Genomic DNA, 24,751 nt, shown 5'->3' with positions numbered 1-24,751 from the left:
TAGTATTTTTTTTATAAGGGAAGAGGATACTGACAAGCCTCAGTGTGAACCATAACCAGCCCTCTTCAGCGAAAAGGGTGCCTTTTTTTTTAATTGTTAAAAGCAAAGGCCTGTTTCTTCTTGCTTTCTTCCTGAATCAGTGGGATTTCCTCGTTCTGGTAAATTCAGCTGGTGTGGGTTGATCCCTGAGCCCATCTGTAATTTTCTCCCTAAACTCTCCAGCATTCTTTTCTTAAACCTCACGCCCCTAAACCATTCCCTCCTCACCCACCTCTGCGGCCAAGAATAGGGAAAGAAAGAACACGCAATCCCCTTCTTTTAACAACGTAGATTTTTTGCTTTAGAAGACCAGGTCTCCAGAGAGCTGACTGTCTAACAACATCTGAAGGTAGGGTAAAGGTATGAGCTATGTGAAAGGAAGTTAGAAATGATTTGCCAATGAGTTAGAAGCATGCCAAAGAAAAATGAGGACTACCTGATCATGGAGTAGGAACCAGGGACCACGTTTTTGTGTGTGACCTTGATCAAGTTACTTAACTTCTATGCCTCTGTTTTCCTCTCTGTAAAACGGGTGATAACACTTACCGGCCTCGCAAGAGTGTTGTGAGCATTAACAGGGCAATATTTTAAAAGCATTTTAAAAATGAAAATTGCTATGTAAGTGCCAAGTGGTGTTATGATTTTAAGTGACACATTCCTAACTCTCATAAAGGATCTGCACTCACTCCCTCTTCTTGTAGCAACAGTGGGACAAGAGCTAGGCCGCAATTTTCCTACATGAGGATAACATTGTGTCACAATTTAAACAAAGGGATAATTTATGCAGCCAACTTCTTTAAAATCCAAGAAAATTTTGGGTTCCACGATGTAGATTTGCTATCAGGGTACCTCTCTTCCCCGACTTCAGTATGGCTTTTCTGACATATAGTTTGTGCCCTTCCTGTGTTCCTGAATGTTGACTTGGAGGGGCAGCTACTTGGCGTGACATGCTAGTCTAATCTCCAGCCATGCACCCAATCAGTCTCTCTAATGAGGCTGCCAATTAGTGTCAATCATGATGCATACTCTTGTAAACTCGCAACTGGGGTCAGACCTTATTTCTTACAGGATACTAAACAGCTAACAGATGGTAATGATGGGTAATTCCAGTTACCAATGCCCTGCCCTGGGATAGAAAGTGAAAACCTCTGTATCAGAAAGTTTCTGTAATCAATTGTCCTTAGACATCCAGTTCCCTCAGACTTCAAATTTATAAAATAAATCATATTAGACCTACCTACCAGAAGTCTTGTAGTTCTTATCGAATGCATTTCAGTCTATAAAACTTTTCAAGAGAACTACTTTTGTCTAAACTTCACGGCCTGAGGATAGACACTCTCAATATGTATAGCTAATCCCATGCTCATCCCAGTGTAGTATTATATTAATGAATGTACAGTGATCTGAAGTGTTTCTATTTTTAGTTTAATTGATAAGCAACAAAACAATATACTCTTGATCTGACAACATTTTGATAGCATCTTTTCTGGTAACTCTTCATTCTGTTATCAAAGAAGAATGTGTGATAATTTGTGGGGATATGTTTTATCCCACTAGATTTTTACAGGAGTGATTTCCCTGTTCTATTTAGAGTACACCCTTGAGTAACAAGAATATCAGTAGTTGTCTGTCTAATCCTTAAATTCTGACTTCTCATGAAAATCTTTTCTTAATAGCAGCACTGTAATTTACATATTAAGATAAATTCTTTTTTGAAACCAGTGCCCGCATAGCCATGGTCTTGATCTCTAAACAACCAAAGCAACAAAATCTGAAACAGCTTTTAAAACTGATGATCTGAAACATTTAGTAGTGTAATTGTTCAGTACATAATACTACTACTAGCCCAACAGCCTTTACAAATAATTTTGTAGTAGACCACATGACAGTGCATATTTCCTACCAACAAAGAGGAAATCTATCACAGTAGAATTACTTGTGCCCTTGATTGTTTTTCATAAGTAAACTGCAGTACTGCAGGTAGGGCAAAAGTGCACAACACCTTGTCATCTGACTTAGCGAATGAAATTAATAGTGTGGAACAGAAATCAGGAAATACATAAAATAGCAGGAAAAAATAGGGCTTAAAATAGCAAATGGTATTATTGGTGGACTGCATGACTGAGGAAGTTGTAAAGAGATGGAGAATCTTCCACTGCTAGGACACCAGTTCAAATCAAGCCTCAGTGTGATAGGGATTGAAACTTGCTATTACCATCTAACTGCTGTATGGTAACCTAAATTGTTGAAATGTACGCAGGACCTCAGGCATGAATAGCCCCAGCCCCCCTTCCTTACCCCGCCCCCCCAAAATACTCTGTCACAATTAGCACCTGGTTGGTAACTCCAGGAGAGAGGTAGAGGCAGACTGAATGGGCATAAAGACTGAGCTACCCTCCCACCTCTTCTGTTACTTGGTGAACTTGTACTGCGCCTGACAGTGCTGTTTTTAAACTGAGCTGAATGATTTTACTGCCTAGCGTTCACTGTTTTTTTACAGAACAGCATTATGCTGAGCTTTATCATCTCTAAGATATTAGATCTGAGTCTTCGGGATTTCGTGTATCTGCCACTGAAGAGTTACACAGAAAAACAGATAATCAGAAAAAGAGAGATTTTTAAAAGAAGTTAATTGAATTTAAATTATTAAAGCATATCAATAAAATAAAAGTTAATTGAAAGTTTTTAAAGACTGTAATGCATTTATATATCCTTAGAAGAATTCAGCTGATGCATCCCAAAATTACTTTTTGGATAAAAATAGTATAATGTAAAATTCATTGAAATCTAATAGAGAAATTCACAACCCAATTCTTCATGAATGTTTAATACTTTGTGCTACAAAATGTAGAATATCTCTAGGCAAATAAATTCCTTTCTTTGATATGTCCAGTCAGTAAATATATGCAATATAAGCTGCAATTACCAAATGATCTCTTTGACGTCTAACATAATGATAACAAATGGTATCACTCACTTATAGTATCTAGGGCCTTTTATCCCTATGAATCCCAAAGCACTTTATGGGATAACAGTTCACCCCCCTTGAAAATGCAGTCATTTCTGGGGTGAAACTTGGCAACTGTTTAATGGTCCTCATCAACACCACACAACAGGTTAGGGCAGAACATTAAGATAACATCTCCAACTGATGTAGTGGAAGGTGATTTAAATAGTTAAAGGGCCCAGTCCTCCAGGGTGCTGTGGAGTATCTACTGTGGTTCTGCACATCCTAGACTCTCTAAAGGAGTAGCAGTTGCTTTGCAGGATCATACCCAAATCTGATAGTTGCCTCAAATGGAATGTGGCCAGGACAGCTGGATTAATGTCCATACTCATGTGGAAAGGAGCATGAGAATTTTAACAACTGCAAGGTCAAGAACTCAGATTTACTTCTCATCCAAAGAGCAGCATCTCCAACAGCAGAGGGCCTCCTGATTTCATACAGTTATTGTTTCTGAAAGAAGAGCACCTACTACTGAATCACCAACACCACTGCAACACCCAGGATTTTTTCTGACAGTCTCTGATCCTAGTAGAGGGAGGCAATATGGTCTGGTGAATAGGGCACATGGCTGGAAGGTAGGAAATTTCGGTTCCTTTCCTGGCTCTGCGCTTCACCTGCGATGTGACATTGGACTTCAGCTCTCCCGTTCTCAGTTTCCCTGTCTGTAAAAATGTACCTGCATTGATACTTACGTTCCCTTATGAAGTGCTTTGAGATCTACATGTGAAGAGTAGTAATAACAACCAGGTTTGAACCTATTAGGTTGTGGGAAGTGATGAGCTCATAACCTAAGATACTATATGGCAGTAGCAATAGGACTGAATGTTTAGAGAGTAAAAGCAAATTGCTCTTCAGTGTCTGGCTTTTTGGGCTGTTGCACAGACAATTCATGTGTCTTGGTATATCCCATTTGGGATCTTGCTAAAAATAGAAAATGACCACTGGCGCTCCCAAGTCAGTTTGTAGACAGACGGCTCTAATGCACATTTCCATTTCTTTTTGATTCCTGTAGGACCCCTTGCCTGACATTCACAAATTAAACACAACCTTGGTCGTATATTTCATCTGAGACACAGTTCATCTGCAGATAATGTATCCCCATTCATCTTTTGTACTGTTCTATTGTAAATGAGGTGAAGAAAAAATCTCAGAACTTACATTTCGCTTCAATTTACCTTCTTCCTGTAGACATGATGTAAAATACCAAAATAATGAAAGAAATTATAAAACCATCTGTTAGTCCAAGTTATTTGGCAAGCTTGGAATGGTTTAATTAATCTCCCCTCGCTCGGTAAAGATTCCTATGCTGTATTTATATTTCCCAAGGATTTAAAGTTTCTTGGGGCAGGGGGAGAGTTGGAAGCCCATGCTGTCACATAGGTGTGGCAGTTTGGCCAGTTAATCCACTATCTGTGCAGTCTCCTTCATACAACTAATGAAAGTGTTACATGCAAATTAGCTGTAGAGTAAGAGTGGTAATTGGCTGAGTCATAGGCGCCGACTCCGTTGGTGCTCCGGGGCTGGAGCACCCACAGGGAAAAATTAATGGGTGCTCTGCACCCACCGGCAGCCAAGCTCCACTCTCTGCCTCACCTCACCACCTCCTCCGCCTCCTCCCCTGAGCGTGCCATGTCCCCACTCCTCTGCCTACCTCCCAGCGCTTGCTGCCACCAAACAGCTGTAGCAAGCTCCGGGAGGGAGTGGGGAGGAGTGGGAACGTGGCAGGCTCAGGAGAGGAGGTGGGGCCAGGGCAGGGATTTGGGGAAGGGGTTGGAATGGGGGCGGGAGGAGGTGGGGCAGTCGGGGCGGGGCCAGGGGCAGAGGGGAGTCGAGCACCTACCGGCGCCAGTAGAAGTCAGTGCCTATGGGCTGAGTAACCCTTTGATATCACAGTGCTCTGGGACTTTTAGCGTGGTGTAGATATATGCCTTGCTGTAGCTGGACGCTGCACAGGTGTAGTTAGTACAGTCAAAATGGCTGAGAACTTAAAAATTGGACAGTCACAGACTGAGTATCCTAGAGATGATTGAACCTTGTGATATTCTAAACAAAAAGAGGTCTCAACCATGCTTGTAGCTGTTTGAATATGTCATCCTAGGCTTCAGAGTGACAATCCTTGAATTTGAGAGAGATGTATATATATTACACACAGAAACCCATGTTAAAAGAGTATTATTAAAGTTAAGTCATGCACTCAGAAATAAGATTGTATATGCAACCTTCATTCTTTCCCCTTGAGCTTTTAAATGCATGATCGCATACTGTTTTTTCCACAGGAGCCCTGCTTCATTAGGTGCACAGGATGGAGGGTGCTCACTCAATGAGTAGCTGTTCAATATTTTGTTTTCTCATTGTTCAATGTGTGACCCTAGCAATTGTTTACTGGACCCTGTTCAAACTCTGCTCTGAAGACAGAATTATTAATTTCTCCAGGTTTTTCTTATGGCGCTTATCACTGTAATATCGAGTGCTTCACAAACATTAATCAATTGAGAGGTAATGTGATCCTTCTGTAAGGATCAGCAGGAGTTGAACCAGGCCAGTAGGGCTACCAAGCAGCTGAATCCCCATGTTGCTGCTTGACAGCAGCTGTAACCTGGCCACTCGCTGCAACTCATAGTCTACAGAGGTTCAATGCCATGACAAGGTTCACCTCGAGTGATCTGACTGACAGTGGTCTTAGCAAGCCCTGATTGTCTCCTTGTCCCTATAGAAGCCCAGGGGGCATGCCAGGAAGAATCCAGGCAAAAGGCAGATCCCTAGCTACCTGCCATGACCACTCTGCTTCTCTGTTCCTGAACGCCTGGTACTGACCTTGGCTCTGACTTGGATTTTGACTCCTAGTTGACCCCCTGGAAACTCAAAATGAACCTTGATATGTGGTATTGACCATCAGCCTGATTCCTGACACTGGCTCTGACCCTAGCTTCAGTTCTGGGATCTCAAGCTCCTGCCACTAGTCCTGCCTACCTGTGCCCAGAATCCTAACACCTTGGATGTATAAATAGGAATATTGAGTAGGAGCAAGGAGATTATATTACCTCTGTATTTGACACTGGTTGACCACTACTGGAATACTCTGTCCAGTTCTGGTGTCCACAGTTCAAGAAGGATGCTGATAAATTGGAAAGTGTTCAGAGAGGAGTACAAGAATGATTAAAGGATTGGAAAACATGCCTTATAGTGATAGACTTCAGGCTCTCAATCTGTTTAATTTAACAAAGATAAGGTTACTTGATCACAGTCTGTAAGTACGTACTTTTGGATCAAAACTTTGCTAATGGGCTCTTAAGTCTAGCCGACAAAGGTATTACAAGATCCTATGGCTGGAAGTTGATCCTAGACAAATTCAGACAAGAAATAAGGTGGAAAGTTTTAACAGTCAGGGTAATTAATTTTACAACGGATTTTTGTTAGATTCACTAGTAATTTTGAAATCAAGATTGGATGTTTTGCTAAGAATATGCACTAATTCAATCAAAAATTAATTCATGGAAATCCTATGGCCTGTGTTATGCAGGAGATCAGATTAAATGATCTATGAATAGTCCAAAAAAAAACCCTTGTGAGATTAGGAAGTGGTTCTAGCCCCATTTTGTGATGGGGGCCTGAGACACAGAAATTAAGGCCAAAAGTTTCCACTAATTTTGGGGGCCCAATTTGAGACTCCTAGGACTTGATTTTTCAGAGTATTTGGCCTTAAATGTCATTTGATATATTCAAAATACAGCTCCCATTGACTTACAGCTGTGAGTGCTCAACACTTCTACAAACCAGACCCTGAGGTCTCAAGTTGCGGACCCAGAAAATGAGAAACATACAATTAGTAACCACCTGTGAAAAGTTTAAGTGACTTGCCCAATGTCACATAGGAATCTCTGTCTGAGGCAAGATAGAATCTAATTCTCCAGGGCAGCATTCAACTGCCTTAACCATGAGACCCTCCTTTCCCTCCATACCTCATTCTCTACACACCTTCCATCTTCTGCTTCATTTGTCACAGGGACAACAGCCTCCTTTATACACAACCCTGGCACATTCCCAGAGCAGGTCCATCCTGTGCACTGAGTGAGGCAAGGGTCCTGTGAAAAAAATAGTATGTGAGCATGTAATTACAGATTGTATCATGTGTATACCCCAGGGGCCAGATTAAGATTACTCATTCAAACTTGATTCTGGCCTTTTTGAACAGCTGACGTGCTTAACTTTGCAACCTTAATAATGTTCTTTTTAATATAGTTTTTTCTGTGTAATTTCCTAGGTGTTTTAGAAAGCAAACTGGAAAAACAAAAATTCAATCATGTGGCATCATATTGATGCCCACATGAGTCATCATTGGGTTTGGCACCTTTAGACACACCGCACAGGCTTCTCCAATGCAACTGAGTAACTGATAGCAGTAGCAGGTTGTCATTCTTCATGAGGACCAACCCTAGAGGGGGCTGAGACATGCACTATGCCAGTGAATTTCACAGATATATGCTGACAGCAGAGGAATGGTGAGACTCAGGAATCTTGGGTCCTCCCCACACTTGTTCCTAGTCCCAGTTTCCTTGTCCAGCTGGTCCCAAACTCCCTCCTATAACTTGTCCCAGTTTATGTGGATTTTCACAGGGATAGCAAAAGGCACATCCCTGGCACACAGGCCACAGCTCCTGCCAATTTTTCAACATGTGCTCCAAAATGTTGGGGCTCTATAGCTTTTCAGTGCAAAGGTCAGCAGAATTTTTTAACATGAGCAAACCGTCATGTTTTTCCCTAAACTCATTCTCAGAAACAACAGAACCAATTTCACCAAAATTTTCCAAAGAAATTCAGCCTCAGGCAGACACCAAGCATGGAAAGTTTAGTCCAGATGATTAACATTTGGCAACATTATAAGCAACTGAAAACAGGGTCATATATTGGGAAGTGTCAGGCAACCTTAATAATAGGTCCTTTCTCAGTTCTGGTTATGCAAGTTTTTAAATTGGAATTATCCTTTAATTCCTTACTAACCAATGTAACTTAATTTTTCCTGTTTACCATGTTTTAACCCATTCTTGTTGGTAACTATAATCCTTCCATCTTCCCCTCTTAAAAAAAATGTCTGCAGTATAAAAAGGCCCTTGTGCTCTGACTTCAGAGAAGCAGCCCTGACTCCTGCTAAGCAATTTTCTCTAATTTTCTTAATTTCTCTTTTTAATTCTCCTTTTCCGATAGCTCTGGTTTACACCCGGGTGACAGTGTCACGAAAACAGGACCTGGAGGCCTTTCCGACATGAGACAAGTGCCAACCGTTGTGATCGAATGCGATGACGATAAAGAAAATGTGCCTCATGAATCTGACTATGAAGATTCTTCCTGCCTTTACTCAAGAGAGGAAGAGGATGACGAGGAAGATGAAGATGATGATAGCTCATTATTTACAAGTAAGACTCATCCTTCCCTCTCCCCTTTTATTGGTGTTGTTTTTTTTTTAATTTATCCTCAAAGCACAAGGAAATCACAAGCAAACTGGATATCTTGGGCTGGATTTTCTTGTCACTTCACTGACCTAAATTAGAATAAACTCCATTGACTACAACAGAGTAACAGCAGCATAAAATCAGTGATTGTGAGAGGACAATCAGGTGTTTTATACTTAATAAGTACAAAGTCATGTCAGAATATTTACATACAGGTTTTTTTTTAAAACGTGTCGGCGTCAAGTCAAGAAGGCAGTGGGAGTTTTACCAACAATTTAAATAGGATCAGAATGAGCCCAGTACTGAGCAGTTTTGAAACAATACTAAAGTAGGGCCAGGTCTGGAGATCTTGACTCAGGTTTTATTCAATCCTCGTTTAGGAAAAACTCCCATTTAAGTCAGTGTGAGTATTTTGCCCTGGAACTTTTGTCCAGGTAAGTATTGGATAAAAAACGAGGAAGGACTTCAGGATTCACTCCTAAATTATTGCTGGACATCTGCTCTTTATTTTAAATACCACCCTTAATGGACAAGGGGTAGTTTTTGAAATAGATCCTTCCAGCACTGACTGGCATTTCTGGTTTGTACCTCATACAGTGTGGATTATACACATAGAGAAAGCTCAGCATGTTCTCTAAGAACAAAATAACACAGGTACACTGTTTTTTGTTAGGATCAGTATCCACGGGGGTCAGGGCCAATTCTGCTCACATACTTACTGAACTCATTGAATACTTGAGTACTGTGGGCAGTATTTAGCTCTCTGTATGCTGTGCTTGCATTTTTCTTAATTTAGTCCTTACTGATTTAAAAATCAAGGGCCTGAATGTGACCTTGCTTACAGCACTCTTACACCAGTGTAACCCTGCTGACTTCTTTGGAGTCACTCCTGGATTACACCAGTCTAAATGAGTTCAGAATCAGACTCCAAAACCCTAAGCTACAATAAGAAGTGTAATTACTAGTAAAAACATGATCCTCATTCTCCACTACCCTGCACAATGTAGCGTAATTTACATCTGTACAAATGCTATCATCTCATTTGGTATCATTTTACTCCCACTCCACACGGTGCAAGACAGCGGAGAATCAGGCCCACAAATGACAACTCTACGTTAAATTTAAGACCTACGGTTGCGGGGTTAGCTGCATCTCTTCCCCCTTTCTGGTTGCTCTCTGAGTGCACCCCCCTCCAGTATTTGGCCTCTAGTCCATAGCTCTCTCTAGGTGAAATCTCACAATTCTTCCACTCTTTGACTAGAACGTGGGTCCGCTACCCTGTGTACAGCAACTGGATATCACCCTGAAGGTCTGAATGGGTTGCAAGCACCTGCATTTCCTCCCTTCAGGATCATGTGACCGACAATATTGACCAACAGCCTTCTTAAAACAAAGCATTTTTATTGAGCACTTAGAACAAAAAATTAAAGACACAAGATTTTAAAATAACGAACATCCTACTTGCATATTTAATGTCATCTAATCTTATGCTTCACTACAGGCTAAGTTAGATAGACTTTCCTCTTAAATGACAAGAACAGAACAGAGCCACCTCTCAAAGCCCTGATCCTCCTGTGTCTGTGAGACTCTCAGTCTGGTTCTCTCAGTTAGTGTGTCGACTGCCGCTGGGAGCATGCCTCGCAGCCTGTCAGTGGCACCAATTCAGATATTTCCTGGAAGGTGCAAATTCCGGTCCCTCTAGCCAACCCTCTGGCAAGGGACCCCATTCCAGTCTCTGTTCATGCCCGCCCTCCTCCTGCAGGAACCCCAGGTCTCCCTCAGCTGGTGAGCTTCCCTTTCTCCTACTGCATGAGCTGGTTCCGACAAAAGTCAAGTTGTCGGCAGACTCCCCTGCACCCTGCTGTATCTGAACAGACTTTGCATGTGCCAGTCACAATACCGATTGGGCTGGCCACCCCTCCGCAGCCAGGCCAAATCTGAGTAGTATTGAGTCGTATGCTCTGGACCGCGCCAGCAGCAGCCATACTGATTTAGAATGGGATCACTGCTTAAAAGGGGTCAGGCCATGGGCCCTGCGGCTCCACAACCTATGCAACTTTGAGCAAGTGCAAAAACCTTGGAGAGAGATGTTCATTCCCCTCCAGCCTTCCCCCCAGCCCCACCCTCCCCAAACTGGTGCCACTGTACCCCACACAGGCAGACTCGCACTTGCTCTTCTCGAGCTAGCACAGTAAAAATAGCAGTGTGGGTGTTGCAGAATGGGTGGCAGCTCAGGCTGGCCAGCCAAGCTCAGACCCAGAGGGACATGAGTAGTTAGCCCGAGCCGCCACTAGTGCCACAGCGCCACACTGCTATTTTTAGCATGCTAGCTCAAGCAGAGCTAGCACAAGGCTGTCTACCTGGGCTGGGAGAGACACTCCCAGCTGCAGGGTATACGCACCTATTCTGACTCTCACTGTTCAAGCTGGTCTGGGTGCTGCCCAAGGACAGCAGGCTTGACTCAGTAAGGATACATGCTCTGGCATTGTCTCTTCGTGAACCTTAAGTGTAAGCTGTGAGGTGACTATGAGAAAAGACCTCCTCCCTCTTTCTCTAGGTGGACAGGCCCAGCTACCCAGTCAGACGCTGAGGGTGAAATATCCATTCTGTTATATGGCACAGAAACCCCACGCTAGTGGCAGATCCAGATACAATATTAATCATTATTAAAAAACACCCCCACAATTGTTACATCTGCATCTTATTCTCTTTACCTGTTGGACCAAATTCTGTCCTTCACTGTAATGATATACAGTAACTCCTCACTTAAAGTCATCCCGGTTAACATTTTCATTATTAGGTCACTGATCTATTAGAAAACATACTCATTTAAAGTTGCGCAATGTTCTGTTATAAGATTGTTTGGCTCGCCCCACTCTGCCCACCTGACCGGCGCTCCTGCCAGAGAGCGGGGTCGGGAGCTCACCCGCTCCCCAGCTGGAATGCCGGGTGGGCAGAATGGGGCAAACCGCTGCACCCTGACCCCACTCCCCATCAGGAGGACTGGGTGGGTGGAGCAAGCCCCCGCACCCCAACCCCTCTACACCCCTGCCTCAACCAAGCCTCACAGTAATCATTGGTGAGTACAGTATTAAATTGTTTGTTTACAATTATTTAAAACTTATACTGTATATGTATATAATGTCTTTTGTCTGGCAAAAAATATTTCCCTGGAACCTAACTCCCCTATTTACATTAATTCTTATGGGGAAATTGGATTCACTTAACATCGTTTCACTTAAAGTAGCATTTTTCAGGAACATAACTACCAAGTTAAGTGAGGAGTTACTGTGAATTAAAAGTGACTCCACTGAAGCTAATAAACAGGTGTAAATCTAGAAAAAATTCGATCTAAGGCTACCCCTTAAAATTAGATTGACCTAGTTACATCACTCAGGGCTATGAAAAATGTCACACTCTGAGCGACATACTTAGGTCAATCTAACCCCCACTGTAGATGCAGCTTGATCAGTGGAATAATTATTTTGTCAATTTAGCTACTGCCTCTTGAGGTGGCGGTTTAATTACCTTGATGGAAAAACCCCTTCCGTCAATGTAAGAAGCATCTACACTACAGCACTGCAACAGTGCAGCTGCAGTGGCATAATTGTGCCACTGTAGTGTAGACTAGAATCTAACTTAGTTCACTCTGCTTATCCTCTCCTGACGGTTACCGCTTTGCCTGCTGTATGATATGGTACAATGTTGACATCCCCTTTGGCAAGACCTCTCTTTTCTTCCATAGGTTCTCTGGCAATGAAAATCTGCAGGCAGGATTCTTTAGCAATCAAACTTAGCAACAGGCCCTCCAAACGAGAGCTGGAGGAAAAGAACATCCTCCCAAAGCAGACGGATGAGGAGAGACTTGAACTGAGGCAGCAGATTGGAACAAAGCTAACAAGGTAAGATCCAAACACTTTTCTAATGTTTACCATCAAGCAATGGGTTGCTGGGAGAGTGGACTGCAAGATACAACTTTTATCCTTGGGCTATGGAGATTTTAAGGTCATCTATTCGCAATGCTCTACATGTGAGATGTCACCCAACAGGCTGAAGAAAACCAACAGCTCTAGGCTTTGCCTCTGCTTCAGTATAATTTCCCATACACAGCCCTATCTCACCCTCAGGGGTCCTTTGCTACAGAAAGGCCCATGGAAATGTGCTTTCTGCATTGATGCTCATTTTCTGCTTCCCAATGAAAAGGTGTAGCTTTGGGGACATTCTGGGCTGTAACATGTGGAACCTTCTTTATGTACTCTTTTGTGAAACCATTGGTGCTACTAAATGACTGACATGAAGCCCCCTCCTGACTGAGCAGCTAAATATATTCCTATCCAGCAACACTCCAATACCTATCACACACAACCTGATTTTGGGTCAGGCTTGGGCCGGGTTTCTCCTTTTGAAGACTCATTCATCTCTCTAATCTTATTCCTTTCCACTTGATTTTATATTTGCCATGATAGATGTGGGCTAGAGTAGAGAGGTGATTGATAAACATGAAGGGTAGAATTTATTACCTCTCTTCCTCTCAGCAATTAGTTGCATTCAGAATAGTTAGCATTCCTTGGCTATATATGTAAGATGTTGGAGTGCTTTCCTGTATACTTTTTACCTATGCTTTCTATGTTAAATCTAATACTCCAACTAGCCTGTGGGGTCTGGCAGCAGTATTATGCAGGAGTAGGCAGTAATAATGCTTTATGAACTAAAATTTTCAACTCTACAGCTTGCTTAGTAGCTTGGCTTAGTGTATTTGCACAAAAAAATCCAAATTGATAGTGAGCTAAAAATAGAAGTGTCAGGAAGAAAAGGAGAAGCGTGTATCTATATGCAACATCTGCTTTATCACATACAGTACTCGGGAGTTTCCCTCAGTGAACCCTGTGTTATTGGTACAGGTCAGATTATTTCTACCGGGTGACTCTTAACTTGCATATAGGAACATAGGATTCCATGTTGAATCTGACCAAGGCTCACCTAATTCAGTGTCCTGTTTCTGACAGTGGTCCACACCAAATGCTTCAGAGAAAGGTACATGAAACCTTGCAATAAGCAGCTGTAAAATTATTTGCCTCCCCACATTAGGTATCCTTATAATCCCTATTAGTTAGAGATTCTCTTAAACCCTGAAGTATGTGGTTTAATATCTCTCCAGAATGTATATTAATCATTACAACTTTGAATAAGCTGCTTTTATATATAATGTCCAATCACTTTTTGAATGTTGCTATGTTTTTGGCCTCAACAACATCCTATGGCCATGAGTTCCACAGATTAATCACATGCTGTGTGAAAAAATATTTCCTTTTATTGGTTTGGAATTTGCCACCTTTCAATTTTAATGAATGTTGTCTTGTTGTGTCATCAGACAGGGAGAATAGATGCTTCTAATGTACCTTCTCTATATCATTCATTATTTATATACTTGTCCCATGTCCCCTCTTACTCATCTCCTTTGTAAGGTAAACAATTCCAGTCTTTTCAATCTCTTTATGCCCCTAATCATTTTTTACACCTTTCTCTGAAATCCCTCTAATTCTGCCATATTTTGGTTGTGATGAGTGAGCAATACTGTGAGCAGTATTCCAGACGAAGCTGCACCATTGAATTATATCATATTTTCCATATTATTCTCCATCCTACTCCTTATTCATCATAACGTCTTTTTTGACTGCAGGTGCACACTGAGTTGAGGTCTTCAATGAGATGTCCAGAGTGGCACCCAGATCCTTTTTCTTAGTTGATACAGTTAATTTAGAACCCTGTAAGGTATCTGAGGGATTTAATTTTTCCCTCCCCAATGTGCATTACTTTGCGTTTGTTGATATTCAACTTCATTTGCCATCATGTTGCCCATTCACCTAGATTGGTTAGGCCCTTCTGAAGTTTTACACTCCTCTCTGGACTTCTCTAATGTAAATAACTTTGTGTCATCTGCAACTTTTGCCACCTCATTGCTCATTCCCCTTTCCAGATGATTAATACATATATTAAACAACACTGCTCCAACTGATTTAATGTCCCTGTGGGAACAAGGTGTTTCTGCAGTTTGATTGTCAACTGAGTAAACCAATTTTGACAATAACTGGAGCATTTCTTAGTTAGGCCTCATGTTCTCACAATATCACTGCCTTTTTCTCCAGTGCACTCATCTTGCTATTTGTGCTCCTTTACTGTCGGAGGTACGAAACTGGATATTGTCTTCTGATGTAGCCATGGGTTAGAGAGTGAAAATCCTAAAAGTTTAGAATGATAAAATATCTGAGCTGAGAAAAATACAGGACCTGATTCATCACTGCATTACTCCAGTTTTATACCAGTGTAACTTCATTGAAGTTAATGGAATCACAATAGGAATAACATAGTGGTGAATCAGGCTCTGTGACAATTGGAATTTAGAGTTTTGCATCTCCCTCTGCTGAGTAGAGTTAGAAGTAGAATTAAGAAACTTTGGGAGAAAAATACTTCCTTAGCCAGGCTGCAAATACAATAGGTCACAAATGCTGCAAAACTAGACAGGGTTACAGGTCTCGGCATTAAAAACCTAGAATGTGTCTCATGTCTAAATACAAAATATCAGAGTATACATACAGGCTATCTATGGCTAGCCTGTAGGCTGATAGATATATTTATTTGGATGGAAATGTCTCGAATTTGGTGTGCAAAAATGTGCCATTTCCATGGCTTGCAGAATAATTTTCAGAAAACTCAAGTCGATTTTTTTTCTGTTGTGTAAATAACATTTCAAAACCTCATTATTGCATCCATCCTTTGTTGTCACATAATGATCCAAATCGCAAGCAAAATTAAAGGCGTACAGGATTTATAGTCCTTGGGGAAGAACTGAGATGCAGACTATGATTGCAGTTGGTAAGTTTAATAATATTTCTGAGGAATTTGTACCATTCCAGCAATGGGTCCCAAAGGTTTGAAATAACCAGCCAATTAAATTACATACATTATTTGCAGAAGAAATATAAAATACAGAATAAAATCTTTTGCAGATAGTTACCATTGTCAGCAATGAACGGGATCAATTTGTTTTCACTAGAACGCTGATTAGGACACTTCAGTATTTATGTGCATTCTTCTCTATGCTTAGTTAAGGAGAGAACATTAGCTGCAGTATTTGGAAGATCAGAAATTAGATCTAAAAAGAGAGTGTTATTTAAAAAAGAAGCTTATGGGCAGGCATGCTAAGATTTCGATCTTTGACCTACTGCACAGGGCCACATTCATCCCTGTGTAATTCCACTGACTCAGAAGTGTCTGTTCATATTGTATTTAAATCTCAAATTGTTCTCAGAAAATGCTTATGACTCTATTATTGTGTCTGCCAACTCATAGCCAGATACCACAGCACATTTAATAAATCAAAGTTCACCAGCTGAACCAGTTCTAGCCTGATTTGCACCCCGGTGATGCCGCAGCAGTAAATAGGGCTGCTGAGCATATTCCACAGCAGAATTTGGCCTACAGTAGGCTCTTTGAATCTTAGCATCAGCACAATGCAACGCAGGAGCTTCACGGTCCATAATAGCAACAGTCAACATGTTTGTAGCGCTTCGCACAAGTAGTAAGTATCGTTATCCCCATTTTACAGATCAAGAAACTGAGGTTCAGAGAAGTAAAGTGGCTTACCCAAGACCACAAAATGAGTCTGTGACAAAGCAGGAAGAAAACCCAGGTCTCTGGAATCCCAGTCACATGCATTGGCCATGGGACCATGCGCTAATACCCATCAGTTCAGAAGCAGCAATGCCAGCAAATGGCTATATGGAATCCTCCCTGTGGCCAAATTAGAAGGAGCTGTTCCGATATGTTGGTTTCTAGTAGTGAAACAAGATACTGTCCTTCAGTTTGTAACACTCATGAGATGCGGGTAGGAGTTGAACTCTGTAGACCAGTTCCTCGGCTGCTGTACATCATCGTATTTCCATTGACTCCCATGGAGCTATGCTGGATTACACCAGTTGAGGATGGGGCACTTTAAACAAATCTTTTTTTAAAACTGTGTATTTCAAAGTTTGTGTTTGGAAACTTCTTTATTAGGTATGCTCACCTGCTCACCTACACCTCCTATTGTTTATGTTTTCTGGTGCCTCCTCAACCCCCCGGCTGCACAATAAGGCAGAGGTGTGCAATGTAAGTGACATTAGGCCGGAATATGGTAATTTAAGCAAAATTGGGACCTTACAGTTGTCACAGTTACTGGTGGAACTGCACCTCTGGCCCCTCCTGGTTTCTTTGAGTGCACCCCCGCTCAGCTCTCAGGCCTCTAGCCATTACACCATGATCCAGATGGAGTCACACCACAACATCCTCTTTGCTGTTCCAAAAGTCCCGTGTTAAGATAGATCAATACGGGATAATCTACTAACCCAGTATACCATAACTTCCCCTTCCCGACCAGCTCACATACAATGTTAATGAAATGGTTACATCTCCGTATGCATAACATCATTACATATCAGCTCTTTCTGTCACAACATCATCCTCAGAATACTGGTGTTGCAGCCCTGTGTGGTATATGCAAATGTTGCCCACAGAAGGGCAGGCCAGAGGAGTGCCACACCATCTTCCAGACAATGTGCATATGCTCTAGGCATTTTGGCCAGGTGCCCGTTAGGCCTGCAGGGAGCAGACGTAAATTGCCCTCCCTTCTGCAGCAATACTCGGAGCGTGTACTGTGCCCCTGCAACACACTGTTATTTGCAAAGCTATGTCTAAGCATTGCCATGCTCAAAATGTCCTTTGAAACCCATCCAGAGTAGCACAGGGGAACCATGACTCCCATCCTGTCTCCATCCACACATTTAAGAATTAAAAGGATTCAGTTAAAAAACAAACAAACAAAGGAGTCTCTTTCCAACACATATGCATTCTTTTTTGTGATCTGCCCCCTATCCTCACATATCTGAGTAAGGGGCACCTAGATAGTGTGTTGAGATCTGCAATGCAAATAAGGCTACGGCTGCACTGGCCCTTTACAGCCCTGCAACTTTCTCGCTCGGGGGTGTGAAAAAACTTTGAAGTTTCGAGTGTAGCCAGGCCCTAATACAGTGTTAACCAGCACATACTTCAGTAACATGCTCCGCAGAAAGGCGTAAGAGGATAGTGCTCTGCACTATATTTTGTTCTATATTTCTAAATTTATTCATTCTGCAACACACTGTCTATACCACCGCCACTGGAAAATCTGATTTCAGGCAATGCAGATAATACACTGCATGTATCACAAGACAAATATGATGTATGAGAGTAGTCTATTGAAACGCATTCCGCATAATATATCAATAAAAACAGGTGTGACACAATACAATCCCACAGATTATTAAAAAATAAGAATGAAGTATTTGTGGTTTGGCAGTATTGTGGTAAAAATCACACGTCAAATCTGTTATTGAGTAGCGGACTTGACAGATGGTGGTCTCCCACAGTTTTATTGGGGAAGATAATCTCTTCTGAACACTCTCCTTACCTATGCTTTGTCTGCCTTGACTGTGCTGAAAAACATTGCCTAGGAACAGATAATTCTGCTTATCCATGGAATTCCCGTGGAAGTAAAAGATCACCATACAATTCTGAAATGTCACGTATCTGTTGTGGGATTTTACGACCTATTCAAATCAAGTTCTGATTGCCTACATGTGTGAGGGAGTGTGTGTGCACACACAGGGGAGAAAGAGGGAAGAGCGGACAGATGAAATGGAGTGAAGAGGAAAGAGAACTGGGCTGGCAGGGAAAAGGTGGAGGGGAAATTATGTCATCAGTTCAGATATGATTTGACCATAAGGCTGGCAGAAATATCATAAGTATTAAAGAACTGTAAATCTGCAGTGTTTGCAGAACAGCAAGCACCATGGCTATTTGGATAGTCAAGTCGTCTTCAGATAATTTGACTTGTCTGAAATTTGCTTCAATGTTAATTGTAATGCAATAAAAGACAATCAAATTATTTAAGTCAGCTGCATTTTTCAGGTTGACAGATCCTTATAGAGGATGATGTGTTCAGAGGAGATGTTATTATCCCATTGGCAGAGACAGTACTTCTTGGTAGAAAGCTGTCCAAAAGAATTTATTTTTAACAATAAAATTTGGCAAATATTTCTATAAGGGACCATGGCATCATTCATGCCTGTAAAAGTAGACCAGCAATTGTTGAACATGCCATTCAGAGGATGGCTTGCTGGCACCTTCAGTAACATCATGCCTTCCGTAGTCCATGCCATGGTGTTGACAGATGCAGCAAGGACTGTAACTGTGACCTCTATTCCTAACACAACATTAGTTATACTGATCGACCAATTCTCACATGAGCAGGTTTTTCGTTTCAGGTTCTAAATCTGAACTTTGAGAGACAAAGTCAGTTGGTTGTAATGTGGAGAAAATGCTAACTATCCCTCTGAATCACTACCATGGCCACACACACATTATTCAGTGATAGAGTAATTGCAGTTGTACTGTACTACATGTCTTCACCAACCAACCCATGAATTGCTCAATGTTTTTAAATGCACAAAGGCTCTTTAAAAGGCCTGCAGGAAACAGCCAAAAGAGATCATTTTTGTTTACTGAAAGTTTTCTGCTATGAGGACAGAGACAGCTTTTTGAAATGATTTATTATTTAACCAATCCCACTTAGGGTACGCAGACTTTATTCAGCCACAGACTGGCTGCAAGGTAGCCCCTGCCAATCGTGACTGAATGATTGTTCTGGACCCAGTTCTCAGGATTTTCATTCTCTCACTATCTCAGAATCTTTTAGGGATAGCCAGGCAGTGATTCTGGGCTTTGCTCAAAGATTTTATTTTAGTTCTTTAATGTGAAATCATTTCTTCCTAATTACCTCTGAGGTCTGCAATTCTACCATTCATCGTTAGGCTTCAGTAATGAGAGAAAAACATTCCCCAAGGCAACAACTCATCCTTAATGGCAGCAGAGTGTTTGGAGCTTGCCTCCTCACATTTTGCATGTTAAGGAAAAACTACGTGGAAAATAGAATTGTGTTAAACAAGCTCCTCTAAATCCTGGATTCAGGGGGAGAGTCCAGCAGAACTAGATGTCTGAGTGTTGTCTGGTGAAGAAAAGCTGAAGAGAGCTGAGCCCGTGTTTTGGTGATGATGGTTAATCAGAGTATAACAGAGAGTGTCTTTGCTCCTGACATCTTGCCCCATAGAAACTGCCTACACTCCCACTAGCTATACATTCAGAGTGCCATTTATTTTGAGTTCCCACCAATATCAGAAGAGTCCCTGTGCAACAGTCTGTTTACAGTATCTTCTGTGCTTTTGACCCTCTCATCAGGACTTGAGGGCTTAACTAGCCCTCCCTGTCCTCCCCCCATCCCCCTTCCTTCCTGTGCCTTTTTATCAGATTTGGGATGATGGGCTCATTGGCTCTCTATCCCCAACAGCCTGATTATCTAATTACCTCAGTCATCTTTCCCTGGGAAACTAATTGGCATCTAAAGGTTATGTCTACACAACTAAAATCCATGTGTCAAGGTTCCTCCCCCACTCTGAACTCTAGGGTACAGATGTGGGGACCTGCATGAAAAACCTCCTAAGCTTATCTTTACCAGCTTAGGTCAAAACTTCCCCAAGGTACAAAATATTCCACCCGTCGTCCTTGGATTGGCCGCTGCTACCACCACCAAACTAATACTGATTACTGGGGAAGAGCTGTTTGGACGCGTCTTTCCCCCCAAAATACTTCCCAAAACCTTGCACCCCACTTCCTGGACAAGGTTTGGTAAAAAGCCTCACCAATTTGCCTAGGTGACTACAGACCCAGACCCTTGGATCTTAAGAACAATGAACAATCCTCCCAACACTTGCACCCCCCCTTTCCTGGGAAATGTTGGATAAAAAGCCTCACCAATTTGCATAGGTGACCACAGACCCAAACCCTTGGATCTGAGAACAATGAAAAAGCATTCAGTTTTCTTACAAGAAGACTTTTAATAAAAATAGAAGTAAATAGAAATAAAGAAATCCCCCCTGTAAAATCAGGATGGTAGATATCTTACAGGGTAATTAGATTCAAAAACATAGAGAACCCCTCTAGGCAAAACCTTAAGTTACAAAAAAGATACACAGACGAAATAGTTATTCTATTCAGCACAATTCTTTTCTCAGCCATTTAAAGAAATCATAATCTAACACATACCTAGCTAGATTACTTACTAAAAGTTCTAAGACTCCATTCCTGGTCTATCCCCGGCAGAAACCAGCATATAGACAGACACACAGACCCTTTGTTTCTCTCCTTCTCCCCAGCTTTTGAAAGTATCTTGTCTCCTCATTGGTCATTTTGGTCAGGTGCCAGCGAGGTTACCTTTAGCTTCTTAACCCTTTACAGGCGAGAGGAGCTTTCCCCTGGCCAGGAGGGATTTCAAAGGGGTTTACCCTTCCCTTTATATTTATGACACCATGGCTGACTGCAGGTCTGTTTCTGAGCCCAGAAGGTTACACAGCAATGAAACATCCCTGCAGCCCAAGCCCTGCGAGCCCAAGTCAGATGGCTCGGGCCAGCTGTCAGTTTTTCTTTGCTGTGTAGATGTATCGTTAAGTGATGAGGGTGCAGGCTCATCTGTTCACTCCCTGCATCCAAGATCAATGGCATTTTTTCTTCCTGTCAGAGCTTGATGAAGGAAACCATACTTTTCTAGACACCCCAGGGCTATTACTGCTATTATCATCAGGTGGGATGCTGTCAGAGAGTTATTGTGAGAGGCAAGATAATGGCAAACTGAGCTGAGTAATCATTGCACCTGTGAGGCCAAACCCTGCCTCTCTGAAATCCGTGTGAGCTTGGTTGGGTTGAAAGGAAGGATGACCTTTTGCAATTAAGGAACTGGACTGGGTCTCCGGAGATGAGGGTTCAGTTCCTGGGCCTGGCACAAACTTTCTGTGTGACCTTGGGCAAGTCATTTAGAGTTAGATTTGTAAAGGAATTTTGGTGTCTAAATATGCAGATAAGTGTCTAGTGGGAATTTCAAAAGCGTCTAGGTGCCTAACGCCCATACATTTCAACGCCGAGGTGCTTTTGGAAATTCTAGATGCCTATCTCCATCTTTAGATGCCTAAATACCTTTAAAAATCTGGCCCTTGGCATACTGAGGTACTTCACCAAGGTACTGAGTCCCCTAACTCCCACTGAAATCAGTGGCAGTTAGGTGTCTAAATACCTTTGTGAATCCCACCTTTAGTCTCTCAGTGCCTTGGTTCCCTATCTGTAAAATGGGATTCTAATTTGTCCATGTAGATTTTAAGGTTTTGGGACAGTGACTGTCTTACTATTCATTTTCCGTACTAAGCAAAATGGAGCCATGAACTCGGGGTTGGGGCTGTAGGTGTCACTGTAATGCAAATAAAAATAGGATTGTTCCCTATATCAGGAATGAGGTTCCCCTTTTAAAGCAGAGGTCCAACCCCTTACACATTGTAGGAATCAATACATTAATAATTTGTTCAATTTTTTTAAGAGTTAGACTTCTTAATATATTAGGCTCCTAAGGGGCCAATCCAGACCAGAAAGGATATGGAGCAGGCCAGGAAGAGGGAAGGGGTCATGTCCAGTGTCACCACAGAATGCACTGATTCAGCACATCCCCTCATCAGGCTCCCTCATCTGCAAACTAAAGCTCCCCACCTCAACTAGAACTTTGAGAATTGGTAGCAGATGCATCATCCTCTGCCCTCCACCCTCCAAACAGGGAAACCTCCACCCCAGGATAAAATTTATACCTCCCTGTGCCAGTTTCAGCAAATCGAGTCCAGTGGATGCCATGTGTGTGAGAGCAGACTTGTATGAGTGGAGGTATATACTAGCTGACTGCAGTCTGTCCTTTTGGCAGACATGACTGTGTCAAAGCCTGACTTCTCAATGTGTCAAGATTATTTATTTTTGTTATTTTAAATGATGAGACTAAAGGGATGCTCTTGTCTTAATCATAGACAACTGTGACTTGAAAGTGTAATTTCAGGACAAAATTTCCTCAAAGGCATCAGTGTGGTCACTCGTTAAATGGAAAGTATTTGTGTTGCATTAAAGATTTGTATTTCAGTCAGAGGTGCTACCAGTCATGGAACAAGTCTATTATTCCTATGCCTCTCAGTACCCCTGCTGTCTGCTGTGACAGACGCAGTACACATCACACTACATTCTCATTGTGGTGCATGTTTTTCCAGTCCTTTCTTTGTGGAAACCAAATTAGTGAATACAACTGGGTTACCAGTTCCACCCCCACACCGTTTATTTTTATACAAACCTAGGTATATTTGCCCAAATACAGGCCTGAGACATGTTCTTACCACTGCAGAGACTAAAAAACTTTGTCTACTTAACTTTCCTCTGCAATTTCAATGGGATGGGATGTCCTTTGTTTCCTACTCTAAATTGTTGTGTGGTGGTAGAGTTAGTTGTTACACAGCTAACAGTTTCTACCCAGAGACAGCTGCATTTCAGCATTGGGTGAAATCATTCCTGATATGTCTAGGGTGACCAGATGGCCCGACTTTATAGGGACAGTCCTGATTTTTGGGTCTTTTTCTTATATAGGCTCCTATTACCCACCACCCACTGTTCAGACAGCAAACGTGAAAAATCAGGTCACCCTAGATATGTATAATATAATGTGAGCTTGCAGTAGGAATAATAAAAAAGTCTTTATATCACTGCTATAAATAGGAGAACCACGAAGAATCCAGAGGTTTTTACTTGGCTAAAGAATGATGTATTTAAATAAAAAATTGAGACATAGTCTGGAACTAAAACAAGGAAATGGCTGTTTACAAATTTATTGCCTTAGATCTAAAACAAGAAAATAGCTTTTTCCCTGTTATACTGAATGCTGACAAATATAGGACAGCTGCACTAAGAACCAGGTCATAAATTTCCACCTTGAAAAATCTCATCATACATCTTTCGTTTTGTGTCTGCTGATTGTAGGGAGTTAATCATAAGAACAATTGTTGTATGGATTGGATGACCTTGTAAATTCTGTAAAGGAAACAAATCAGAAAGCAATGCAAGTAGATAAAGGAAGCGGACTGACAGGAATAAATTTCATTTGTATAGACTGATGATTGTAAGATGAAGAAATTGCTTTTTTGGTCAAAGAATTTAACTTCTCTTAGTTTTTCCTTTTTTCTCAACATGTTATGGCCTGATTGACAATTGATGTGTGGTTTCAGAGTAGCAGCCGTGTTAGTCTGTATTCGCAAAAAGAAAAGGAGGACTTGTGGCACCTTAGAGACTAACCAATTTATTTGAGCATAAGCTTTCGTGAGCTACAGCTCACTTCATCGGATGCATCCGGTGAAGCGAGCTGTAACTCACGAAAGCTTATGCTCAAATAAATTAATTGATGTGTGTTAACTCCCATAAAGCAGTCAACATGCAAGGCCAATTCTTTAGCCAGCCTTTAAATAGGCATGGACATGTTCATGAGCACAAGCTGGATTTTTGGACTTGTAACAATCCAGTTTGCATGCATGATCACCTATTTGTGTGTATAAACATGATAATTTCATGTGCAAGTTGATGTATGTGAATAATTAAAAGTAACTTTTTAAACATTTGGCCTGTATTCGGGCTGTGGTAAGTATTGCTTCATGACCTTCACATTACAATTTAAGGGAATTAAATGATTTTTGGATAGTCAGATCAGTTTCAAGAAAACTACCATATCTACCATTATGTATGATACAATTATACAAGCTTGAAATATTACACATTCTTCCTGAAAGACTGTGGAGAACCTCAAGGGTCACTTTAAGGTCAAGAGAGATGTGTTTTATTTGCATGCCTAGTCACAACTACTTATTTTACAGGAAAACATGGCTAAGAGGTATGCTCACATCTCAGTGCACTGGGATTTATGGTCGCAGCTCACACCATATGTGGAGATTAAAATATACCCCCCTAGACTATGCATCTTGATATGTGGAATTATAAAGCACATTAATAATGCTAATTAATAGAAACATGCTTTGGTCCACAGTGAAGAGAATGGTTTCAGAGTAGCAGCCATGTTAGTCTGTGTTAGCAAAAAGAAAAGGAGTGCTTGTGGCACCTTAGAGACTAACACATGCATCCAATGAAGTGAGCTGTAGCTCACGAAAGCTCATGCTCAAATAAATTTGTTAGTCTCTAAGGTGCCACAAGTCCTTCTTTTCTTTTAGTGAGGAGAATGAGTGCTGTACCAAATCTCAGTGTCCTTTAAATCCATAGCTGCAATACTTGCTGC

At 41.6% G+C, this 24,751-nt stretch overlaps 1 protein-coding gene across 8 annotated transcripts in view; it reads left to right on the top strand.

The window, feature by feature from the left end:
- PHACTR1 (phosphatase and actin regulator 1) overlaps positions 1 to 24,751 on the top strand; it is a 459,703-nt gene that overhangs the window by 357,508 nt on the left and 77,444 nt on the right. For all 8 annotated transcript variants that reach the window (XM_073332014.1, XM_073332016.1, XM_073332013.1 and 5 more), the window contains 2 exons: positions 8,249 to 8,457; positions 12,239 to 12,395. In XM_073332014.1, the coding sequence (XP_073188115.1) occupies positions 8,249 to 8,457; positions 12,239 to 12,395 (366 nt within the window). The remainder of the gene's footprint in view (positions 1 to 8,248; positions 8,458 to 12,238; positions 12,396 to 24,751) is intronic.

The sequence above is a fragment of the Lepidochelys kempii genome, chromosome 2 (genome assembly GCF_965140285.1).
Source record: "Lepidochelys kempii isolate rLepKem1 chromosome 2, rLepKem1.hap1, whole genome shotgun sequence".
Classification (NCBI taxonomy): Eukaryota; Metazoa; Chordata; order Testudines; family Cheloniidae; genus Lepidochelys; species Lepidochelys kempii.
The sequence above is the reverse complement of the archived record's forward strand: the minus strand, read 5'-3'. Positions and strand labels throughout refer to the sequence as shown.